This window comes from Pinus tabuliformis, chromosome 1_2 (genome assembly GCF_031772625.1).
Source record: "Pinus tabuliformis cultivar Carrire ecotype Pingquan chromosome 1_2, CPIR1, whole genome shotgun sequence".
NCBI classification, from domain to species: domain Eukaryota; kingdom Viridiplantae; phylum Streptophyta; class Pinopsida; order Pinales; family Pinaceae; genus Pinus; species Pinus tabuliformis.
The window spans coordinates 927,428,331-927,449,673 of NC_142298.1; the positions used below are offsets into that span (position 1 = coordinate 927,428,331).

The 21,343-nt window shown below is 40.1% G+C and overlaps 1 protein-coding gene across 1 annotated transcript in view; it reads left to right on the forward strand.

The window, feature by feature from the left end:
• Positions 1-21,343, forward strand: part of LIS (WD-40 repeat family protein / small nuclear ribonucleoprotein Prp4p-like protein) — a 171,850-nt gene that overhangs the window by 92,834 nt on the left and 57,673 nt on the right. The window contains exon 5 of the mRNA XM_089396242.1: positions 14,567-14,648. Coding sequence (XP_089252368.1) covers positions 14,567-14,648 — 82 coding nt within the window. The remainder of the gene's footprint in view (positions 1-14,566; positions 14,649-21,343) is intronic.

A 21,343-nucleotide genomic window follows, 5' to 3' on the forward strand; every position in this document is an offset into this window, starting at 1 on the left:
TCCATAAACAAAATAATTCATAATTTCATTTGTACATGTAAGAATGAGATGATTTTTAGATCAATCCTACACCTCTCGGAAAGAGGAATCTAATAAAAATATCAACTGCATCATATGAGCTGTCCAAGGTGGAGTTTGGCCCCAGTTGCCAAATTTAACACTCCCTCTCAACTAGGAAGAACTCCACCTGCAAAACCATCTGACAATCTGTACCATCCCTGTCATCCCTGCTCTGCTTTATTGAACCATGAAGAAATAATGAAGAAGAAATGATCGAGAATGTATCATACCATTCTCCACTAACCCAAAGTTAGTCTCCAATAATTGAGAGTGTCTCATACTACTCTCCATTGACCTGAAGTCAAACTCCATTGATCCCAGATCAATATCAAACATCCTAGCATAGGGAGTACGGTAGTACACGATGCATCCATTGGTAGTACTATGGTCCCTATCTTCATTTCCCTACTCATTGGCCAGATGAGAGGTACTTCCCATGAGTCCCAGACTGCATGGGTAGGATGTATTGGCAGGAGAAGGTGAACCACTCATCCTGCCCATATGCCATAGGAGAAGGTGAACCACTCACCCTATACATCGCGCACCACTAAGGGAAGGTGAACCACTCAACCTATGGTCGCTCATCGCTCCAAGAAGTACCCCAAGCCCCCCGGAGCTCTCAAAGCTTAACATCCAAATGAAACGGGACCCTCATAAGAGGGTCTGTCCACAACTCCAAGTCGTTCACGCAAGGTTAAGAATTTGACTTTCCCCAGGGGCTTCATAAGAATATCGACGACCTGATCATCGGTCCCAATGCATTGGAGCTTTATTGCTCTCTGTTGTACCATATCTCGAATAAAGTTGTACCTGATATCAATATGCTTGGAGCGATCATGAAACACGGGATTCTTCGAAATATGAATCCCACTCTGGTTATCGCAGAAGATCACGATGGTATCCAACACATGGCCAAACAACTCACTAAATAGCTTCCTCAACCAAACAGTTTCACAGGAGGCCAAACTAGCAGCAATGTATTCAAACTCAGCGATGCTCAAGGCAACCAACTTCTACTTCCTGCTCATCCATGATATTGAAGTAGAACCTAGAGAGAAGCAACATCCAGATGTGCTCTTACGATCCACCACACTACCAGCCCAGTCAACATCAGAATAACCATGGAGCCTCACATTCCCGACAGTGTATCTCAGTCCATAGGTGATTGTGCCCCAGAGATATCTCAAGAGATTCTTGGCAGCAATCCAGTGTATGTGATGAGGCTCGACCATAAACTGACTCAATGTATTCACTGCAAAACATATGTTCGGACGAGAGTTCACCAAGAACATCAGGGCCCCCACGAGTTGATGATACTCAGAAGGATTTCCCAAATCGGGCCCAACAACACTTCCGCATAACTTCTTGAAGTTAAGTTCCATCGGAGTAGTCACGGACTTGCAGTCCACCATCCCAAATCTTTCAAGTAGCTTCACAATGTATTTTCCTTGAGAAAGGAAAATCTCACCTGGCTTTTGCCAGACCTCCAACCGTAGGAAATAATGCATCAGTCCTAGGTTCTTCTTTCAAATTTGGAAGCCAACTCCCTCTTACATTGATGAATAAGAGGGTTTGCAGCTGTTAGAAAGAGATCCTCCACATAAAGTACCAAGATGAGAGGTCTATCATGCTCAACCTTAAAGTAAAGGCTTGGATCAACTTCACTTCTTGTAAATCCCAGCTTCATCAGATAGCTATCGATCCTCTCATACCAAGTGCGGGGAGCTTGCTTCAACCCATAAAGGGCTTTCTTCAACCTGCATACACATGTCTGGCGATCTTGAACTTCAAACCCCTCGGGTTGTTCTACATAGACTTCCTCCTTAATTGAACCATGTAAGAAGGTGATCTTGACATCCATCTGGTGTAGATTCCATCCTTGCGAGGCAACAAGGGCTATAATCGAACAAATGGTGGTATATCGGGCAACAGGTGCAATATCTTGTTGTAGTCCACACCTTCCTTTAGTGAGAAGCCGTGAGCAACAAATCTAGCCTTGAACTTTTCAGCACTTCCATTAGCTCCATGCTTGATCTTGTAGAGCCATTTCGAGGTGACAATGGATTTGTTCTTAGGTTTAGGGACCACATCCCAAAGCCTTGAACTTTTCAACACTTCCATTAGCTCCATGCTTGATCTTGTAGAGCCATTTAGAGGTGACAATGGATTTGTTCTTGGGTTTAGGGACCACATCCCAAACACAATTCTTCATAATCGACTCATACTCTTCGTTCATGGCATCCTTCCAAACTTGGTGCTTCACAGCTTCTTCGAATGTGCAAGACTCAGATTGAACAATGGTGCTCATGGCAGTTAAATACCCTTGGTACCTATTTGGCTTTTACTTTCACGAAATGTCCCCCTTGGTGCAACATGTCCCTCAGCATCTTCGAGAGTTTCCCTAAGCCATGAGGGTCTCCTTTTCGAGGAGGAGGGTTCATGAGGAGGTGGATCAATGGGATCCATTGGTCCTTCAACATAGGGCATCGGCTCATCCTGCGGTTCTCCCTGTTTTCCTGAATGTTACTAATCTTCCCAAGGGCAGCATCTTCATCAAGGCTGACATCATGACTTAACTCCCCTTCTCTTTGACCAGGCACATAGATTCTATATTTCTTAGAAGTTTCATTGTAGTCCACAAATGTTCTTTTCTTCCCAGATGCATCCAATTTTCTTCTCTTTTCTTTCAACACATGAAAAAATACGGGACTACCAAAAATTCTAAAGTGAGAAACATCAGGTTTCTTACTGGTGAAAACTTTTTCGTATTTGGAGTCCAATGCTTGATGAGGGCATCTATTTTGAACCTACACGACAGTGTTTGCAGTGTCCGCCCATAAGAACTTCGAAAGGCTTTAATCATGAAGCATGGCACGAGTTGCTTCTATAATATAAATATTCTTTCTTTCAACAACACCATTTTGCTTAGGAGTATATGCGGTAGTAGTCTCCCTGTTAATGCCAACTTCTCTACAATAGTCATTGAACTCATTTGATTCATATTCGGTTCCTTTATCGGTCCTCAAGATTTTGATCTTCTTCTCGATTTGATTTTTGACCAAGGCTTTGAAAGAACGAAACCATGAGAATACTTCATCCTTCTTCTTTAAGAAATATATCCAAGTTTTGTGAGAGAAATCATCCACAAAGATAGTATAATATAAATATCCTCCCAAAGAGTTCACGTGCATCATACCAGATAGATCAGAATGAATCAATTGCAATATGTTGGTAGTCTTGCTATCACTTGAGGGGAATGGTCCCCTTGTATGTTTTCCTTCGGCACATCCCTGATAAACACCTTCATGTTCTACTTTAAATTCGGGCATACCTATTACCATCTTCCTCGCATCGGGTAGGGCTTTATAATGAAGATGAGCAAACCTTCGGTGCCATAATTCGGATTGAAGAGATGTATCGCAAGACATAGCTCCTAGTGGACTTCCTCCAACTTGATATAGGCTGTCAACCCTGAATCCAAGAGTAAATGCTTCTTTGAAATTTCTTTTCCAAACACGTACCTTTCCATCAATGAATGCCACCTTAAATCCTTTGTTCTCTATTGCCGAGATAGATACCAGGTTATTCTTTAGATCAGGTACATATAGTACTTCTTGTAGATGAATGGTGTTACTTTGATTCAATTGAAGAGTAACATCCCCAACTCCCTTCACGGGATAGGTGGCATTGTCTCCAAGAATGATTTCCAAATTTGTATATTTTTCTATCAGATTTGAAAGAGATTCCTTATACGCAGTGAAGTGCCTTGAGGCACCACTATTAATGAACCAATTTCCCAAAGTATCCGGAGGGGAGGCAGTAGAGAGGGCAAATATAAGATAAAATTCTTTTTGCTTGCTATCAACAAGATTAGATTCATCACACTTGGAGTTTCTTGATCTTTTGGGAGGTCGACCATTTCCATGTTGAGTAGTGGGAGCATTCCTTTTTCCATTGTTGTTGATTCTGCCATTCCTTTTTCCTTTGTTGTTGAATCTGCCATTCCTTTGATTGTTGTTGCCCATGAAATTGTTGTGGTTGTGGTTGTCATCATCATGAGGTGTATTCTGTTGATTTTTAATGTACTTTGGACAAGTGGTTTCCCATGGGTTAGTCTCTACCTAGGGAAAAGTGTCAAAAATAATTCTTTTCCCAAGTGTGACTTGATAAAGTGAAAGTGACTTTATAAGTGGTAAAGTCTATGTTAAATTATAAAGTGAAAAGTGACTTTAGACATAAAGTAGAATGTGGGTACTTTATTTAATGGGTGAGTTAAAAAATAGAAAGTGAGAATTAAATGCTCATTTTTTTTCATCCCTTGATCTAAATTATTTTGAGCCATTAGATCTTAGGGTTGCTCAAAAGTCATTTAGGGAAACAAAAGGGGGAAAAGAAAAGAGACACTGCATTCATTCTTCATGAACAGATTGGAAAAAGGAGGCTAAGAGCTGGAGAAAAGTTCTGAAGGAGAAATTTGTTGCAGCAAGCTGAAGGAGTGATTTCTGGGCAAAGCTAGGCACAAAAATCAAGGCATATAAGACATCAGAATGTACAGTTACCAGTACGAACAACATTTAATGTTGTGAGTTGCATGCCGTTCGAGAGAAGTTTTTGAGGATTTTTTTTGAAAAATCCATACAATCCATACAACGGTACAAAAATCCGTATAGTCCATATGAAATCTGTACAGTGTAGTCTGTATCCGTACAGTACATATTTTCAGCTTCAGGTGGGCATGGAAATCAAAGCAAAGTGGGCACGATTTTCAAGGAGTTTTGGGCTGAATTGATAAGTTGTGTTTTGCTGTTTTGTTTTGTCTGCATTTTTTTTTTTTTTTTTTATCCGAACTTGAAAGATAAATAAATTTGAAGAGCTTTCTAACAGGTTTTCCTCGAAGAAGATTGAAGGGGTTTTGCTTGGGTCTAAGTTGACCAAAAAACTTTGTGTATTTTTATGTGCGTTGCTGGTTTGTTTATGTCCATATTTATTTTCAGCATTTGTTGACAGTCCCATGTGCTTTAATCTGAAAATTTCATTTCCAGAATTCTATATGTTGAATGTATGTTTATTGGAAAGGGAATTTAACTGAATGGGAGTGATAAGGTGAAATTAAAACTAGGTTGGGATTGCAAGAAACTTTTTAGTCATCAAATTGCAACATGGTATCAGAACTATAGGCTGAAAATTGCAATTTGAACAACAGACAATAGTTTGGGACAACAAATTGATATTTTGGGACAACAAGGTGAAGTTTCACATAGACTGAACTTTTGGGACAACAAGGTGTGCTGGAAAGTTCATTTCTCCATTTTCTTTGTTTTGTAAATTTTGGACAACAGTCATGGCCATGTTCTTAAGGATAGACATACTGGATGGGATATCCAACTATACTGTTTGGATTGTGGAAGGACAAAATTTAGACAGTGTTTGAGGATGCAGCAGTTTGGGACATAGTGCGAGAAGTGGTTGTACCTCCTATTGCTGCAGATGAACTTGCTGAATTCACAAAAAATAATGCAAAGGCAAAAAGGATTTTGATAGACAGTTTGAAGAGTCATGTGGTTCCTCAGGTGAGAGAAAACACATATGCATATTAGATGTGGACAACTTTACCCACTCTCTATCAGAGTACCAATGGGAGCAGGAAGATGGTACTCAAAGAACAATTGAAGAACATCAGGATGACAAAGGTTGAAAGTGTAGTTCATTATCTTGGCAGGGTCAAACAGGTACGTGATGATTTGACTGCTATTGGTGACGTAGTTGCACCCATAGAGTTAGTCAGGATAACTGTAGCAAGACTTCCTAAGTCATGGGAGGTCTTTGGAGATGCTGTTACATCTAGGGAGAATCTTCCCAATTGGGACAAATTCTGGGATGATTGTGTGCAACATGAGATACAGAAGATTGACAGTGGTGGGGTGAAGATAGCAGGTGAGGAGGATGTCGCCTTGACAGCCAGGGGAAGAACAAAGGGAAGGCCAAGAAAGGGGCCTCATCAGATGGGGCTAAGGGAAAGGAGAAGAAGAAGGAGAAAGATACAGATATGTCCAAAGTCAAATGTTGGGCATGTCAGAAGATGGGACACTATGCTGCTACGTGTCCGCAGAGGAAGAACAAGTGGAAGAAGGGTATTTCAGCTTCAGCATAGGTGGAGCAGTTTGCTTCAGAGTTTGACAAGGACTTTACATTTATTACTTCTACATCTAGTAGGAGTACATCATCTGATTTGTGGTACATAGACAACGGGGCTTCCCTCCATATGATAGGTGTACGGGAGTTCTTTTCAGAGCTTGCAGAGAGGGCACTTGATATTGAGATTGTACTAGGAGATGACCGCACTGTGAGAGCTGTTGGTGTGGGGATTGTGACCTTTGAGAGGGAGTCTTTGCCTCCTTTGAAGGTCATGGATGTTTTGTATGTTTCGGGGATGAAGAAGAACTTGATTTCAATGTCTGCTATGGAGGAGAAGGCGTTCGACGTCACTTTTTTAGGAGGGCAAGTATTGATGCATCCTAGGGGAGCTTCCATCACTCCGGCCAAAGTGATCAGAGTCCGCTCTGGGAAACTATACAAGTTCAATTTTCAGTTGGTAGGAGCATTGGTGAGTAGCACATCTGGTAGCACTCACACTAGTACCACCAACAATAGAGACTTGTGCGAGTTATGGCACCAGAGGATGGCGCATATGCATCATGGAGCTTTGAGAGTACTGAGGGAGATCACTACTGGAGTTCCTGATTTCAGTGTCGAGCATTATGAGGTCTGTAGAGGGTGTGCTTTGGGCAAGTACACCAAGTTACCTTTCGTAGCGAGTGACAACAGATATACAGGTATACTAGACTTGATTCATATTGATGTTAGTGGTCGTATGTCTCATGTGTCTTTGGGGGTTATGAGTATTATGTTATATTCATTGATGACTACTCTAGGAAGACTTGGATATATTTCTTGAAGACCAAGGTGAGGTCTTCAGTTGCTTTAAAGAGTTCAAAGCTCTTGTGGAAAAACAGACAGGTAAGAAGATTCAGGTCTTGAGGTCAGACAATGGTGGTGAGTACACTGATGGTGGGTTTTATGACTTCTGTGCACAGGAGGGCATTAGGAGAGAGTTCACGGTTCCTTACAACCCTCAGCAAAATGGGGTGTCTGAAAGGAAGAACAAAGCTATTGTTGGGGCTGCTAGAGCGATGATTCATGATCAGGGGTTGCCTTTGTTTTTGTGGGCTAAGGCCTGCAATACTGTTGTTTATCTTTAGAATAGGAGTCCTCACAGAGTATTGGGGAATATGACTTCGGAGGAGGCTTTCACTGGAGAGAAGCCTCATGTGGGACATCTTCGTATCTTTGGATGTCTCACATATTCTTACATCCCCAAGGAGCAGAGGACGAAGATGAAATCCATGGCAGAGAAGGGTATCTTTATGGGTTACATTGAGACTTCGAAGGCTTATCGGATCTTCATTCCTTCTAAACGGAGAGTGGTGATTAGGAGGGATGTGAAGTTCGAGGAGGAGAGGTCCTATCAGAGATCACAGGAGTATGATGAGAGAGAGTCACAAACTTCTCCTCAGCAGGGAGGTTAGGTATAGGGAGCAGGACCTCATGGTTCTAGATTGACTGGTACAGGAGGTACTTCAGTGTCATTGACATCTGGGGCACTAGTGGTGAGTTCACCGAGCACTTCTTTAGGGAGTCCACTGGTACAAAGTTCACATGGCACTTCAACTGACACAGGCGCAGGTGCCAGTACAGGTTCTTCGAGGACAGTTTCTAGTACAGGCACACTAAGTTTAGTTGGCAAACCGTTAGGTAGACTGGGGGGCAGAGGATGAAGTTCCCTATGGGGAAGCTTCTTCAGGGAAGAGGAGGCCTAAGTGGCTTCAAGACACCTTGAAGGAAGCAGAGTCTATTGGTCCTTCGCAGAGGGTGAACAGGGAGAGTGTGCCACTTGAGCGGTTTTGCAGTTATGTAGCCAAGGCTACCATCATTGTTGGCTCTGAGCCTACTAGCTATGAGGAGGATGCCAGCCAGGAGGTATGGAGAGAGGCTATGGTGGAGGAGTATGCTTCTATGATTAAGAACAATGTCGGGGAAGTGGTGCCAAGGCCTAAGGAAAAGTCAGTTGTGACTTCTAGGTGGCTCTACAAGATCAAGCATGTTGCGAATGGCAACATTGAGAAGTTCAAGGCGAGGTTTGTAGCTAGAGGGTTCTCACAAATAGAGGGAGTTGACTATGATGAGACCTTCGCTCTCGTAGCTTGGTACACTTCTATCCGGTCCCTTATTTCTATTGCTGCATAAATAGCTTGGCAGATCCATTAGATGGATGTGAAGAACACATTTATGAACAGAGTTATAGAGGAGGAGGTGTATGTTGATGACTTGTTCATTACTGTGGCAGAGAGACTGATTAGTGGTTGCAAGGAGGATCTTGCTATGGAGTTCGAGATGAAGGACATTGGGCTGATGCATTACTTTTTGGGGCTTGAGGTGTGGCAGGAAGAGGGCCATATCTTTCTAGGGCAGGGGCAGTATGCTGTGGATGTGTTGAGCATATTTCACATGGCAGACTGTAGACCCATGTCTACACCTTTGATCACCAACTGGAAGAAGCTTCATGCTTCATATTCTAGTTTGGTGGATTCCACATTGTATAGGCCGCTTATTGGGTCCTTGATGTATCTGGTCAACACTAGGCCAGATATGTTCTTTGTAGTGAACACACTTAGCCAGTTCATGGTTGAGCCCAGGAGGGTGCACTGGGTCGCTTTAAAGCACATTCTTTGCTATGTGTAGGGGACTGTTGATTATGGTTTGGACTATAGGCGGGGAGATGGAGTGAGGTTGGCAGGTTACACAGATTCAGATTGGGCAGGGTGTGCTTTTGACAGTAAAAACACTTCAGGGTGTTGCTTCGGATTGGGTTCAACAATTGTGTCGTGGTTCAGTTGAAAGAAAAATTCAGTTGCTTTGAGCTCCTCTGAGGCCGAGTATATGGTTGTTAGCCAGGCTAGTTGTGAGGCCATTTGGCTTCGCAAGTTGTTGTATGGCCCATTTGATCAGGAGTTGAGACCGGCGATTATTCATTGTGATAATCAGAGTTGCATTAAACTCACGGAGAATCCGGTGTTTAATGATAGGTCAAAACACATTGGCATCAGATATCATTTCATCAGGGATTATGTTCAGAAGGGGGCAGTGAAGCTGGAGTATATATCAACAGATGAGTAGGTGGCCGCTGTTCTCACGAAGTCCTTGTGAAGAGGCAAGCATGTCCATTTCAGGGACAAGCTGGGTGTGGTGATAAACACTTTCCTCGGTAAGAGGGAGTGTTGATTTTTGATGTACCTTGTACAAGTGGTTTCCCATGGGTTAGTCTCTACCTAGGGAAAAGTGTCAAAAATAATTCTTTTCCTAAGTGTGACTTTATAAAGTGAAAGTGACTTTATAAGTGGTAAAGTCAATGTTAAATTATAAAGTGAAAAGTGACTTTAGACATAAAGTACAATGTTGGTACTTTATTTAATGGGTGAGTTAAAAAATAGAAAGTGAGAATTAAATGCACATTTATTCTCATTCCTTGATCTAAATGAATCTGAGCCAGTAGATCTTAGGGTTGCCCAAAAGTCATTTAGGGAAACAAAAGGGGGAAAAGAAAAGAGAGACTGCATATTCATTCTTCATGAGAGCAGATTGTAGAAAGGAGGCTGAGAGATGGAGAAAAGTTCTGAAGGAGAAATTTGTTGTAGCAAGCTGAAGGAGTGATTTCTGGGCAAAGTTGGGCACAAAAATCAAGGCATAGAAGACAACAGAAGGTACAATATGAACATCATTTAATGCTGTGAGCTACACGCCGTTCGAGAGAAGTTTTTGAGATTTTTTTGAAATATCTGTACAGTACAATCCGTATCCGTATAGTACATATTTTCAGCTTCAAGTGGGCATGGAAATCGAGGCAAAGTGGGCACGGTTTTCAAGGAGTTTTGGGCTGAAGAGATAAGTTGTATTTTGCTGTTTTGTTTTGTCTGCAAATGTATTTTTCCTGAACTTGAAAGATAAATAAATTTGAAGAGCTCTCTAACAGGTTTTCCCCGGAGAAGATTGAAGGAGTTTTGCCTGAGTCTAAGTTGACCAAAAATCTGTGTGTATTTTTATGTGTGTTGCCGGTCTGTTTATGTCCATATTTATATTCAGCATGTGTTGACAGTGCCATGTGTTTTAATCTGAAAATTTCATTTCCAGAATTCTATATGGTGAATGTATGTTTATGGAAAAGGGTATTTAACTGAATGAGAATGATAAGGTGAAATTAAAACCGCGTTGGGATTGCAGGGAACTTTTTAGTCATCCAATTTCAACACAAACCTGCGCACAAGATAGCGAAAAGGCAAGTAAAAAATCATCTGATTAAAAACTTGAAGAGATGTGCAAAGAATTAGCATGTACTAAGAATAATTAGCGTAAAAATCTATGGAATTGGGTCAATGATAAATTACTTCTAATTTTCTTAAATGGAACCAAGCTCTTGGAGCATAAAGAAGCATTGTTGGGACAATGGTCTAATATTGGAGCTTAATGCTCAGATTTTCAAAGTAAACACAATTGAGTAACCAACCATGTATTCTTGAAATTTATATGATGGAAGAAAACGAATCCTGTGGCCTTAAATCCCTCTCAAGTCCCATTCTAAGATCAAAGTGTGGTAGTCTTGGAGGTATTCGAATGCGTGATACTAGTCTGCTTATGTCTCGAGAGTAACCTGCAACTTAAATCACAAGAACTTCTCCACAAGCTTGTTGGCCAATAGATGGAAATTTCTCAAGAGAAATAAACAAAGTGTGCTATTAACAAGTACACACAAGGGTTAAATCAGATGCAAAATCTACCAAATGAATGGAAATTACTTACTATTCAATCCCCTTAGACAACACTGTTCCCTGAGGAGTCTAAGCATACAAGACATAATCAAATAAATTAGAACATCACTACCATGTTACCTCAATCACAAGCAAGACAAGGACACCTTCTTGACCTCGAAAGCTTTTAACTTTTTTGTACTTTTATTGATAAAATATGAGGAAATATTTGAGCATAATCGATCCAAGCTAAAACTTCCAACCATGGACAACAAAGAGCCCAAAAGCTTGATTTATACAACTTTAGGGAGCAAATCCCAATGATAAGAGAAGAACAACTGGAAAATGGTTGTCAATCCCAACGTAAAGACTAGTCTCCAAGTGTAGCAAATAGTGGCCAAACCGATCTGCGCTGGCTGTAGGTGGCGATCATCCTTTCTTGAGTAAGGATTAGCGTATCCATTAGTTGGCTGGTGCAAGTTTGCAAATCTGCCAAGTGTGGTTTGAGTGGGAGTGATATCCCACTGATCTCCCAACCAACTCAGCATTAAACTAAAGTGTGAACCAGTGTGTCAAATATCAGTTGCGTATGTCTCCAAGATGGCCCTGCCTTTGCTCTTCTAACTGCCTGCATATTACTTTTGATTGGTTGTGTATTAGTTTAAACTGCTGTTTGTATTGCTTGTGAAGTGGCAGCCAGGCTTAATTGCACAACAAATGAGTAAGTGGCTACCAAGTCATCTTGAACTGATCCTTTGACTTCACTTTCATGCCACATAATTTTCCTTGTCTTTTCTGACTTGGAAAAATAATAAATATGTACACCTCTTATTAATCATTTCATATTTTTTTTCCCTTTTTGCCACTAACATTAGAGAAAGTGGGTTTTTGAAGAGGTAAAGTCATTTTTCGACCCCTAAAGTTGATCTTGTGATAATGTTGAGGTTGTGAGTACGAATTTCAAGTACCCACATGCCATCAACATATCTTAGATCCACTTATTTATGATTTTACATAGAAAATTAATGGCATCCCCGAATTGAAGGAAGAACATGCCCACGGGGCTTTGGATTGACAGTGAATGGGTGCGCTGTTAAGGCACTCCTTGCGATAGGTCACCGGTTCAAATCCCCGTGGGTACGTAGGTTAGTCTTAACAAGCAAAAAAAAAGAATTGAAGGAAGAACATGAAGGGACTTGTAATGGATGTGCTCTAGGTGAGAACGTAAAGAAGCCATTTGCAAGAAGTGATACCAGATCTAAGGAAATTTTAGATCTCATACATTCAGATGTATGTGGACCTATTGCAGTTAAGTCTCTTGGTGGGCATCAATATTATGTAACCTTCATTGATGATTTGTTAAGGAAGACTTGGTTATACCTCCTCAAGAACAAGGATGAGGTATTCGAAAAAGTTTCGGGAGTTCAAGAATGAAGTGGAGAATCTAACCGAGAGAAAGATCAAGACCCCGAGGTCAGATAATGGTGGGGAATACACTTCCAAAGAGCTGATAGCTTTTTGCAAGGAAGCTGGGATCAAGAGGGAACTTATTTTTCCCTATAATCCTGAACTGAATGGCGTGGCTGAAAGGAAGAATAGAACTATTGAAGAATGTGTCAGGGCCATGCTACATGATCAAGATGTCCCTCAATTTCTACGAGGAGATGCATGTATGACAGCTGTGTACTTGCAGAACCAAAGTCCTCACAGAATCCTCAGCAACATGACTCTAGAAGAAGCATTTAAATTTTATAGGAAAAAAGCCAAATGGGGATCACCTTCGTATTTTTGGCTGACCTGTGTATATTCATATACTTAAGGACAAGAGAAAGAAGTTGGATCCTACCAATTTAAAGGGCATCTTTGTTGGGTATAGTGCTTCATCAAAGGCATATAGAACCTATGTTAAGGAGGATCGTCAAATTGAAATAAGCAGGGATGCCATCTTTGATGAAAGCATAGCTTACGAGAAATCAAAGGATGTTACTGTTGACTCTAATGAAGAAGAGATACCTATCTTTGAGGATATCTCAAGGGACAATGATGGTCAAGGTCAGACATCTACTCAAGAAGATGTTGAAGGTCCGAGTGAGCTGATACAAGTGATTATTCCAGAAAATTGAAAGAGGCCTGCTTGGTTGAGATCTACTCTACAAGAACCAGAAGGACATTTGACCTCAGGGACCTTCAGGGAAAGTAAAAGACCTAAGAGGTATTTTGGGTATGCTGCATATATGGCGAAGCTTATTGAAGTGGAACCTTCCTCCTATGAAGATGCAGCTAAACATCAAGAGTGGAGGGATGCAATGCAGGAAGAATACCAGTCCATAATGAAGAATGATGTCTGGCTCTTTGAGTATGTCAACATTTTGATGATTTCTCGTGCAATATTTTAGAAGTTTCTAAGCCTTTTTCTTGGTAACAAAATGCCATTTGAAGCCCTTTCTTTCTATGTTTCTTTTTGCCATTTGAAGCTAATGCTAGGGATAATTCCACTACTTTATCCATAAAGTGTTTTATAATCTTTCTGGCTGTGAAATTGCTGGTCAAAGGAAACCATTGCATGCTTGTTTTGCAGATTTACAGGGAAAACATTGCATGCCAGGCTAGGGACACCCTCCTGTGGTTGGCAAGCACCAACCCAAATGGAGAGAACAGTGAATGCAATCTTGCAGCATCAGGGCTTTATAAGACATGGAATCTAGGTGGCATTAAGTTTCAGGGGTGGAGGGATAAGGGTACAGATTGTGGCGATTTGGAAGGCACCTCCAAATTTCGAGGGGATGGGTGGACATGGAGGGTTGAAAAATATTTAAAAAACTAAAATTTTGAAAACACAGATTCTATATTAGAGAACTGTACAATCACTCTAGAAATAGCAATTCATTGATAATAGTTGTAAAAATCCTTTTTTGTGTGGAATCTAGATATTAACCCATCCCCACCCCAAAAATAAGAAGAACAAAAGAAGAGAGAGATCAGATATAGGGTGCAGGAACATCCAAATATTAGAGTCAAAACTGGTGTTGTGGTTATCCACCATGAAAAAAATGTACTGCATAGTAGTTTGGCATGCATTGAATGATAATATTTGTCATAGTCTAAAATGTCAAACAGTTGAGTGGATATTTATTTATGGGTAACCAGTGCCACAGCGGAACACGTTTGGATAGGGGGCATGTAGACGTCCTCAGAACAATTGGGGGGCATTTTCCAGATTGCTCTGATTTGGAGGAAAAATGCCTTTATAAATGGGAATTTCCCCTGTAGTCCCCATGTCACTACGAATAGGAAATGCAAGAGGCGCATACCACAGGTTCAAATTTCCTGGGCAACTTTGCATAAGAGTTAGAGTAGTTGTATGTTTGTTTAGGGCCTTGTAGCATTGTTATTCCAATGCACAGTTGGTAATTGTGTCATTCTTTGCTGGCAATTTTTGTCATATATGTGAAGTTCCCCTTTAGGTTCCTGTGTTAGAATGGAAAGTGTCATTCCATTGTACCATGGTCATATGTACACAATAAATTTAGCACAGCTATCTCTTCGTTGTTTTTTAACATGTCATTAAGAGGCAATGTGCTGATTCTTGCAATTTGTGTTTGCCTAGTTCACAGTTTTAATAACAATGTGTCTTTCCTATGCTTTAGGTGTGGTCAGCACGGGACTTCAAATCCATCAAGGTATTGGCAGGACATGAAGCAAAGGTTACGAGTGTGGATATTACAGCAGGTAATCCTCTTCTGCAAGAAATACAACTATGCTTTGAAATCATAAATTACTGTTCACAGACCTGCTTTTGTACTGATTTTCTTTTTTAACAAAGTACACTATAGTTGTAGCAATGCTATAGAAAGACAAGAAGTCAATGGGAATGGAAGACACAAACATTAGTACGTGCAGAAATGAATTTTACAAATTCCAGTAGCTTGAATGGATTTAGGATTTAGCTCTAATAGAGAACATTCAGCAGTATGATGTTGCCATTCCCCAAACATATATGGTTTTAAACCTTATCAAGATGAACTCAATGTGCTATTTATTAATTATCAAATATTCATGCAATCTCACAACAGGATCTTGAGCAGTTGCATCTGATATTAAAACTTTTCAAGTCATCTCCGTTTAATGTGTCAAGTGGACAATGCAAGAGCCGTTTTGCTGGGCAAGAACATCCTGTCGCTCTAAAAGGGTTAATCAACAGGTATAAATTTTAATTGAACCCAGAAGGTCATCAAACTCTAGCCATATACGACAAGCATGTGAACTAAGTGAGGTGGATACAAGCACGACATTCCAGAATTAAAAGCACATGAGCTAAGTGGGATGATAAAGGCATTGTTACCCACCAAAACGGGGTGGTTGCATAGGAGAAATTTTCTCCTAGTTATCTCTTCAGCCAACAACTAACAACCCCTGACAACCACCAGTGTAGCCGATACATTGTGCCATTTGATTTCTGTGAAAAATCAGTTACTTGATTCCTACTGCAGCAAACTGATAGTATTTCACCTACTTGTTAAATTACTTGAACAAGTTACTTGCAGTTTTCTACGGCAAATATTGAAATACATACAATGCAGCCTACACAAAATAAAATACTGCGGAAACTAAATACTGCATTGGAGAGAAATAAACACACACATCAACACAGTTGTTTTTGGACAATGTCCCCAGAAAAACCCAATGTGGGAAAACCAGTGCAGCAATTGAGGGTTTTAATTGCTAAAGAATCTAGGGCAGTGAGAGTTAATTGAGATTATTCTTAGCTTGATAACTATTTGTGAGGTGTTTTAACTTTTCTTCTTAGCATAGTCTTCACTTGTTATTATTAGAGTGAGTCTTCTTAGTTCGTCAAATAGCTATCAAAACAAAGAGACAAGAACACACGATGTTGGCTTTCTGCCAGGGCCAAAAGCTCTCCCTCTTGGAGAGGAAAACCCGCACATAATTCTTTTTATAGAGACTCCAATTGACGAATACCAAGACCATGACCCTTGACCTAGTTAAGCCACTCCAAGACCAAGATACCAATCCTCTTCTTTGTCACTGTTGAGATATTCATCTTCACTGCACCACAAAGATCTTCATTACTGCTGCAACAACATTGCTGCACCTTCATTGAGATATTCACAATAATATCATTATTGAAGATCTATTGTCACATCTTCACTGAGATCTTTCACTGTTTTGAAATCATCATTAAAACTATGAGATCTCGATATATATATATGACAACTGCATCGAGATATTTTCATGATCAATACTGAGACCGAGATCATGACTTCGTTCAGTTCATCACCAATGTGTCGAGACAGAGTATGCTATGAATGTGTTATTGTAGGATCACAGTTGTACCGAGACAGAGATCATTATTAAATATATCGAGATAGTGAGTGTGTTCCTTCCTTGCACCGAGATCTTCATTACATAACTACGCTGAGACTGTTGGTATGTCGAGAGTGTGTCCACAAGCATGTCGAGACAAAGGAGTTGCTTTAGTGAATGTCGAGATAGTGAGGAGGCCGAAACTGTAAGAAGGCCGAAACTGTGATCACTATGACTGAGTTCTTTTCATTGCATCGAGATCATCATTACACTGAGATTGTAATTACTCAGAGGTACCCAAGATTGTGTCCTCCTGTCATCATAGATATGTTGCGTCTATCTAGTATGCCGAGAGTAAGTGTGCTCTCTGCCTGCTACGAGATCCTTATTATATTACCCATACGAAGAACTGAGATTGCAAGGTCTTTATGCTTACTCACTATGATTTTATTGAAAACTTCAGAGACACCCGAGATCCTGTAGCTGTACCCATGAAAATCACAGAGGAAATCGATGTCTTCTTTTGCGTAGATCCTATAGGGTATATATAGTAGTTTCGTTCTCCATAATAAGCTGACATGAACCATTGAAGAGATGCATCTTTAATGCAAACCAACATGACATCCTTTAATTTGATTTTGTAGGCCGACATGACTGAGATTTACATCGTTTAGCTTGCTGATGTCTTCAGGAGGATTGTGCTTGTCTTGGAGGTCTGTTTAGACTAGTATACAATGTACATTTACACATAGGCTCAAGAAGAGCTCCTTAGACATGACTTTGACTCTTTGACTTTCCTAGACCTATGAAATGAGCAAGAAGCTCATTCTTATAAAAGTAATATCTCTTTGACAAGTACAAAGATCAAAATTACATTTGTAAATACCGAACCTAGTTACACTTTCTTTGACACTCCCTCTTAACTAGGGAGGTATTTATAATGGTACTTGGTCATTCTCAATCTGAAGAATTTCTCATAAGAAGAATCAGATTGGTAACCTCTGTTATAGCATCATAGTAACCAACATTGTTTCCACAACAAGGCCTTCACTGACAACTCCATCTCTTATTTGATCAGAGCACAATGTTGGCGAGACCAATGACTATAGACACTTTCATCATTGTCTCTCAAGGTACATACCCACCCAGGTGTTCACTGAGTATGCCCTTCTAGGACTATTCTTATCTTGAGTTCCCAGCCCTCAAGAAATATCGGTCCTATTGCCTATTCTTTATTAGAATAATGCTATTTTAGTGTTTAGTGCTCATTCGGATCAGATCGTTTGTGATCTTATTAGTAGTTTCTTAGAAGAAACTTGCTGTTTCTATTTCTTAGTAGAAACTTGTTGTTTCTATTTCTGTAAATACATTTGTATTATTTATTGAGCTTCATTGCTCATTGTAAATCAATTCAATCCATTCATTGATTATGGTATCAGAGCATAGGTATTTTTTCGAAATAATTTTTCACTGTTTGAAAAATTTTGTGTTTCATTTCGAAATCGCTCTCTAGGAGTCTGATTTTTTTTTTTTTTTCTTGTTTCTGGGCACATTCACCGAGTTTTTAATCGAGCGGTTATTGTTTTGATCTGATGCTGTTGATCAAGCTGTCAATTCAATATTCCAGGACGTGAATTCTTTTTTTTCATAGTCGTAGAATTGAAGTGGATGATTTCTGCGAGGGAAAGGGATTCTTCGTTTTTTGTTTTGCTCATTTTTGCATAGTCGGAGGCTACGATTATCATTGGTATTGTTCCGTATTTCTTCTTTCCTCCTTTGCTGTGCCGTGTCGTGCTCCGGAGAAAGTGAGAAATCTGTGGGTAAGAGACTGGTGACGCTACATCCCGGGAAGTAGCCTCAGATAGATTCTTTCGAACAAGACCTCCTCCTCCTTCTATTCCTATAGAAAAAGGGTTTCCTGATCATACAAATCCAATTATTGATTAGTTTCGTGTGTGGTGTTTCGATATTGCTAAAACCTGAGTCTTCTATCGTGTTTTTTCTGGCACTCATTCCAGCAGCAGCAACTGGAAGAAGAGTTTGCGCACCAATCCATCCGTTCACCTTGAGGCATATAGACAGTCGAGGTGTTCCAAGCGTTGGACGCAAGCGTCTGGAAGAATCGTAGTGGGTTCCACGCAGATCCGTTCAAGCGAGCATTTAACGCAACTCCACACGCTGTAAATCTCTTCATGCTCATCGTTAAATCCAGTTACTTCCACGCAGGTCTTGCATGCTGGATTTCTCGTTGTTTTGCAGAATCTGTAGTTTTTCCGCCAGCTTTAAATTTCCAAATTCATGGAACCATTCAGCATGCTGCTTAATCATTTCTTCATTGTTGCTGGTTTCAATTTCTTCGATCCTTTCATGGCTGAAAACCTTTGCAAACGGATTGGGATCAATACTTTCTCTTAATCTGAGGCTGTGAAAATCCCAAGGGGATGAGAAAGTTCTGAGATATTGCATCGTCCGTTGAATGCACTGAGATATCCTGGTAGTTGGCTTTTTTCTGCAGAGGCCATCTTTGACCTCCCAATCAGCAAATCCTTCAAATATCTCGTATTGAGGAAAAGTGTCGTTTGCTGCATAATTCTCATCGAACCTTTGCAAGAAAGAGGCTTCTAATTCTTCAAAAATGTCGGGGACTTCTAAAGATAAAATAAATTTTCCTAATTCAGGTTTTATAGGAATTTCTTCAAGATCTAGTAGTTTTGCTCCTGTGAAAATGCTTAGGGCAAAATCAAGTCCTCCAATGAGCTGATAAAAATTTAAAACTTTGAGGGTCCAGATCATTTTGTCAGTGTATTCGCTAGACCAAAGATCAGATAAACTTCTAAAAAAGAGTTTTATCTTCATATTAGGCAAAGGATATACCTTTACCAGAGTATCATCTAGGCCCAGAGAAATACCTATATTCTTGGACTGCCATGCTTGGCAATTTCTTATCCAGGTATTTCTTCTCAGTCTCATTCCTACAACCTTTTCTATTTCTTCTACAAGGTGGCTTGCATGTCCTTTAATATTGGAGCATTACAGGCTATTCTATCATCAAGAGACCGATGAGACCAATTTTTGTGCCCCAAACACAAATTGGGGCCCCACATGATGACTTGCATGGAGACTAAGGCCATCCCCTTGTTCGAGATTTATGTATCCCTTCCACACATTTTGGTACAAAGAATACTCAACGTGGCCTTCCAACCAATGTTGGAAAACTCGAACTCGAGCTCAGCGTCGGTGGAGGGTCAACTCTGACTCGGACAACGACTCGAGTTAGTTGATTCCAATGGCTTGGTCTTTGTAAAAAGTACATTAAATATTTATTTTTTAACGAAAAAACATATTTTTAAAGTTTGTCATTCATGTTTTCAAACTCAAAGCATTAGAGTAATAGATAGAAGACAACATATGATCAAAGTTTGCTCATGAATATATCTATTATATCAAAATGGCACCCAATGCACTGTTGGAGAATGCAATAGGGCAACTATTAATTCAATTTCTCCTTAACCTTAATAATTGCTCGTGAACTTTATATACTTTCTTGTGTTTCTTGATTAGATCTTCTTCATCAAACAATTATCAAGTGCAAAACATTAAAAACAATGAACACAAAATTAGGCTCCAAGCCAGGGCAAAACTCCTTCAAGGGGAAAACCCAAAAAATCTCTTCTCTTATAGAATCTGCTTCAAATGAGAAAACCAAGACCCAAACCTCAAGACCAAAGCCTCGTCTAGCACTAAATCAACCCTCCAAGAAGCCCATCCAATTAGGTCAAAGTCTAGCTAAGTCAACAACAGTCAAACCCTTCCAAAATTGCACCAAACTTAGAATTTCGCCCCCCCAACTTCAATGTTTCGGACCTGCAGTAGGTCTGCAACTTCAGCCCTTGCAACAACTCAAAATATTTGGACGTGTGAGAGAAAACTAGGGCAAACCTTGACTAAAATCTCAATTTTCCTTTCTTCTTTCTTCAACTTCTTTTCTCCTTGCGTTTTTTGATTTTCTTCGTGGATTTCGCACCCTAGATCGAACTTCTTGATTGCAGATTGAATTGATTTCCAAATGAGGTCGAGCAACTTCTATTTATACTCATTTGTGGAGGTCGAATAACCCTCTTTGGGCCGACTTGTCTCTGGCAAGGCCGACTTGTGCTAGGAGGCTTATTTTGACTGTCTTGACTCAAAATAAATTCTTTTACATGGTACATCTTGCCCAAATGGGTCTTATATACATGACATTGACTCTCTTGACTCGTGACAATAAATCTTATGACATGACAAATCCTAGAAGCATGAAGAACATGCTTTACCTAGAAGTCCATTCAAAAGAAGTATGAACCCATGCTTTAAAATAATAATTTTTTTGTCTTCTTTTGCTTATTACATAAGATATACATATTGACATGAGTACAATGAAAATAATGAAGACCGAAACTAGTTACATTTTCCAACATGCATTGCCCAATACATGTAATATATGGATATTAGAAGAAAAACACATAACCAAGGATGCTCTAAATGGCCTCTACAACAAAACAATACAACTGTAGGACTACAAGTCACTAATATAGAATACTATCTAGTGATCACTTTTGCTAGACAAGGCAACATCATCTGGCTCAGACTTTGAAGCGGAGTCACACAGGTAAACCCATGGCTCCTCTTCATCAAGATCTCCAATTGAAACTGTAGAAATAGTAGCACTAGCACTAGCTGCATGCTGGGATAGACGAGATATGCGCCTGTGTTGCGACTGAGTAGAGGAAGTGCATACAGCTGGAGGGCTTGGGGTTGGTACCAGTGGATCTGCATCTAACTGAACTGTCCCTAATGCATCCAACTCCGTATCAACATCAAGATCAATATCCTCATCAGGGTCAAACTTTTCTGGTTGAGTCTCCACTACCCAATCATGTTGATTTTGGGGTAGCATCAGATGTGCTCTAGCTCCGAAATTTTGTGGAGGGGCTAGAATACATAGGATCTCCAAGACCCAGAAATCGTTTGGAGAAATTCCACTTGGATTGTGAGTTATTAAAATAATTAATATTTTTAAATGGGGTTCCTAAGTCTAAACTTAGGAAAATCAAAATATT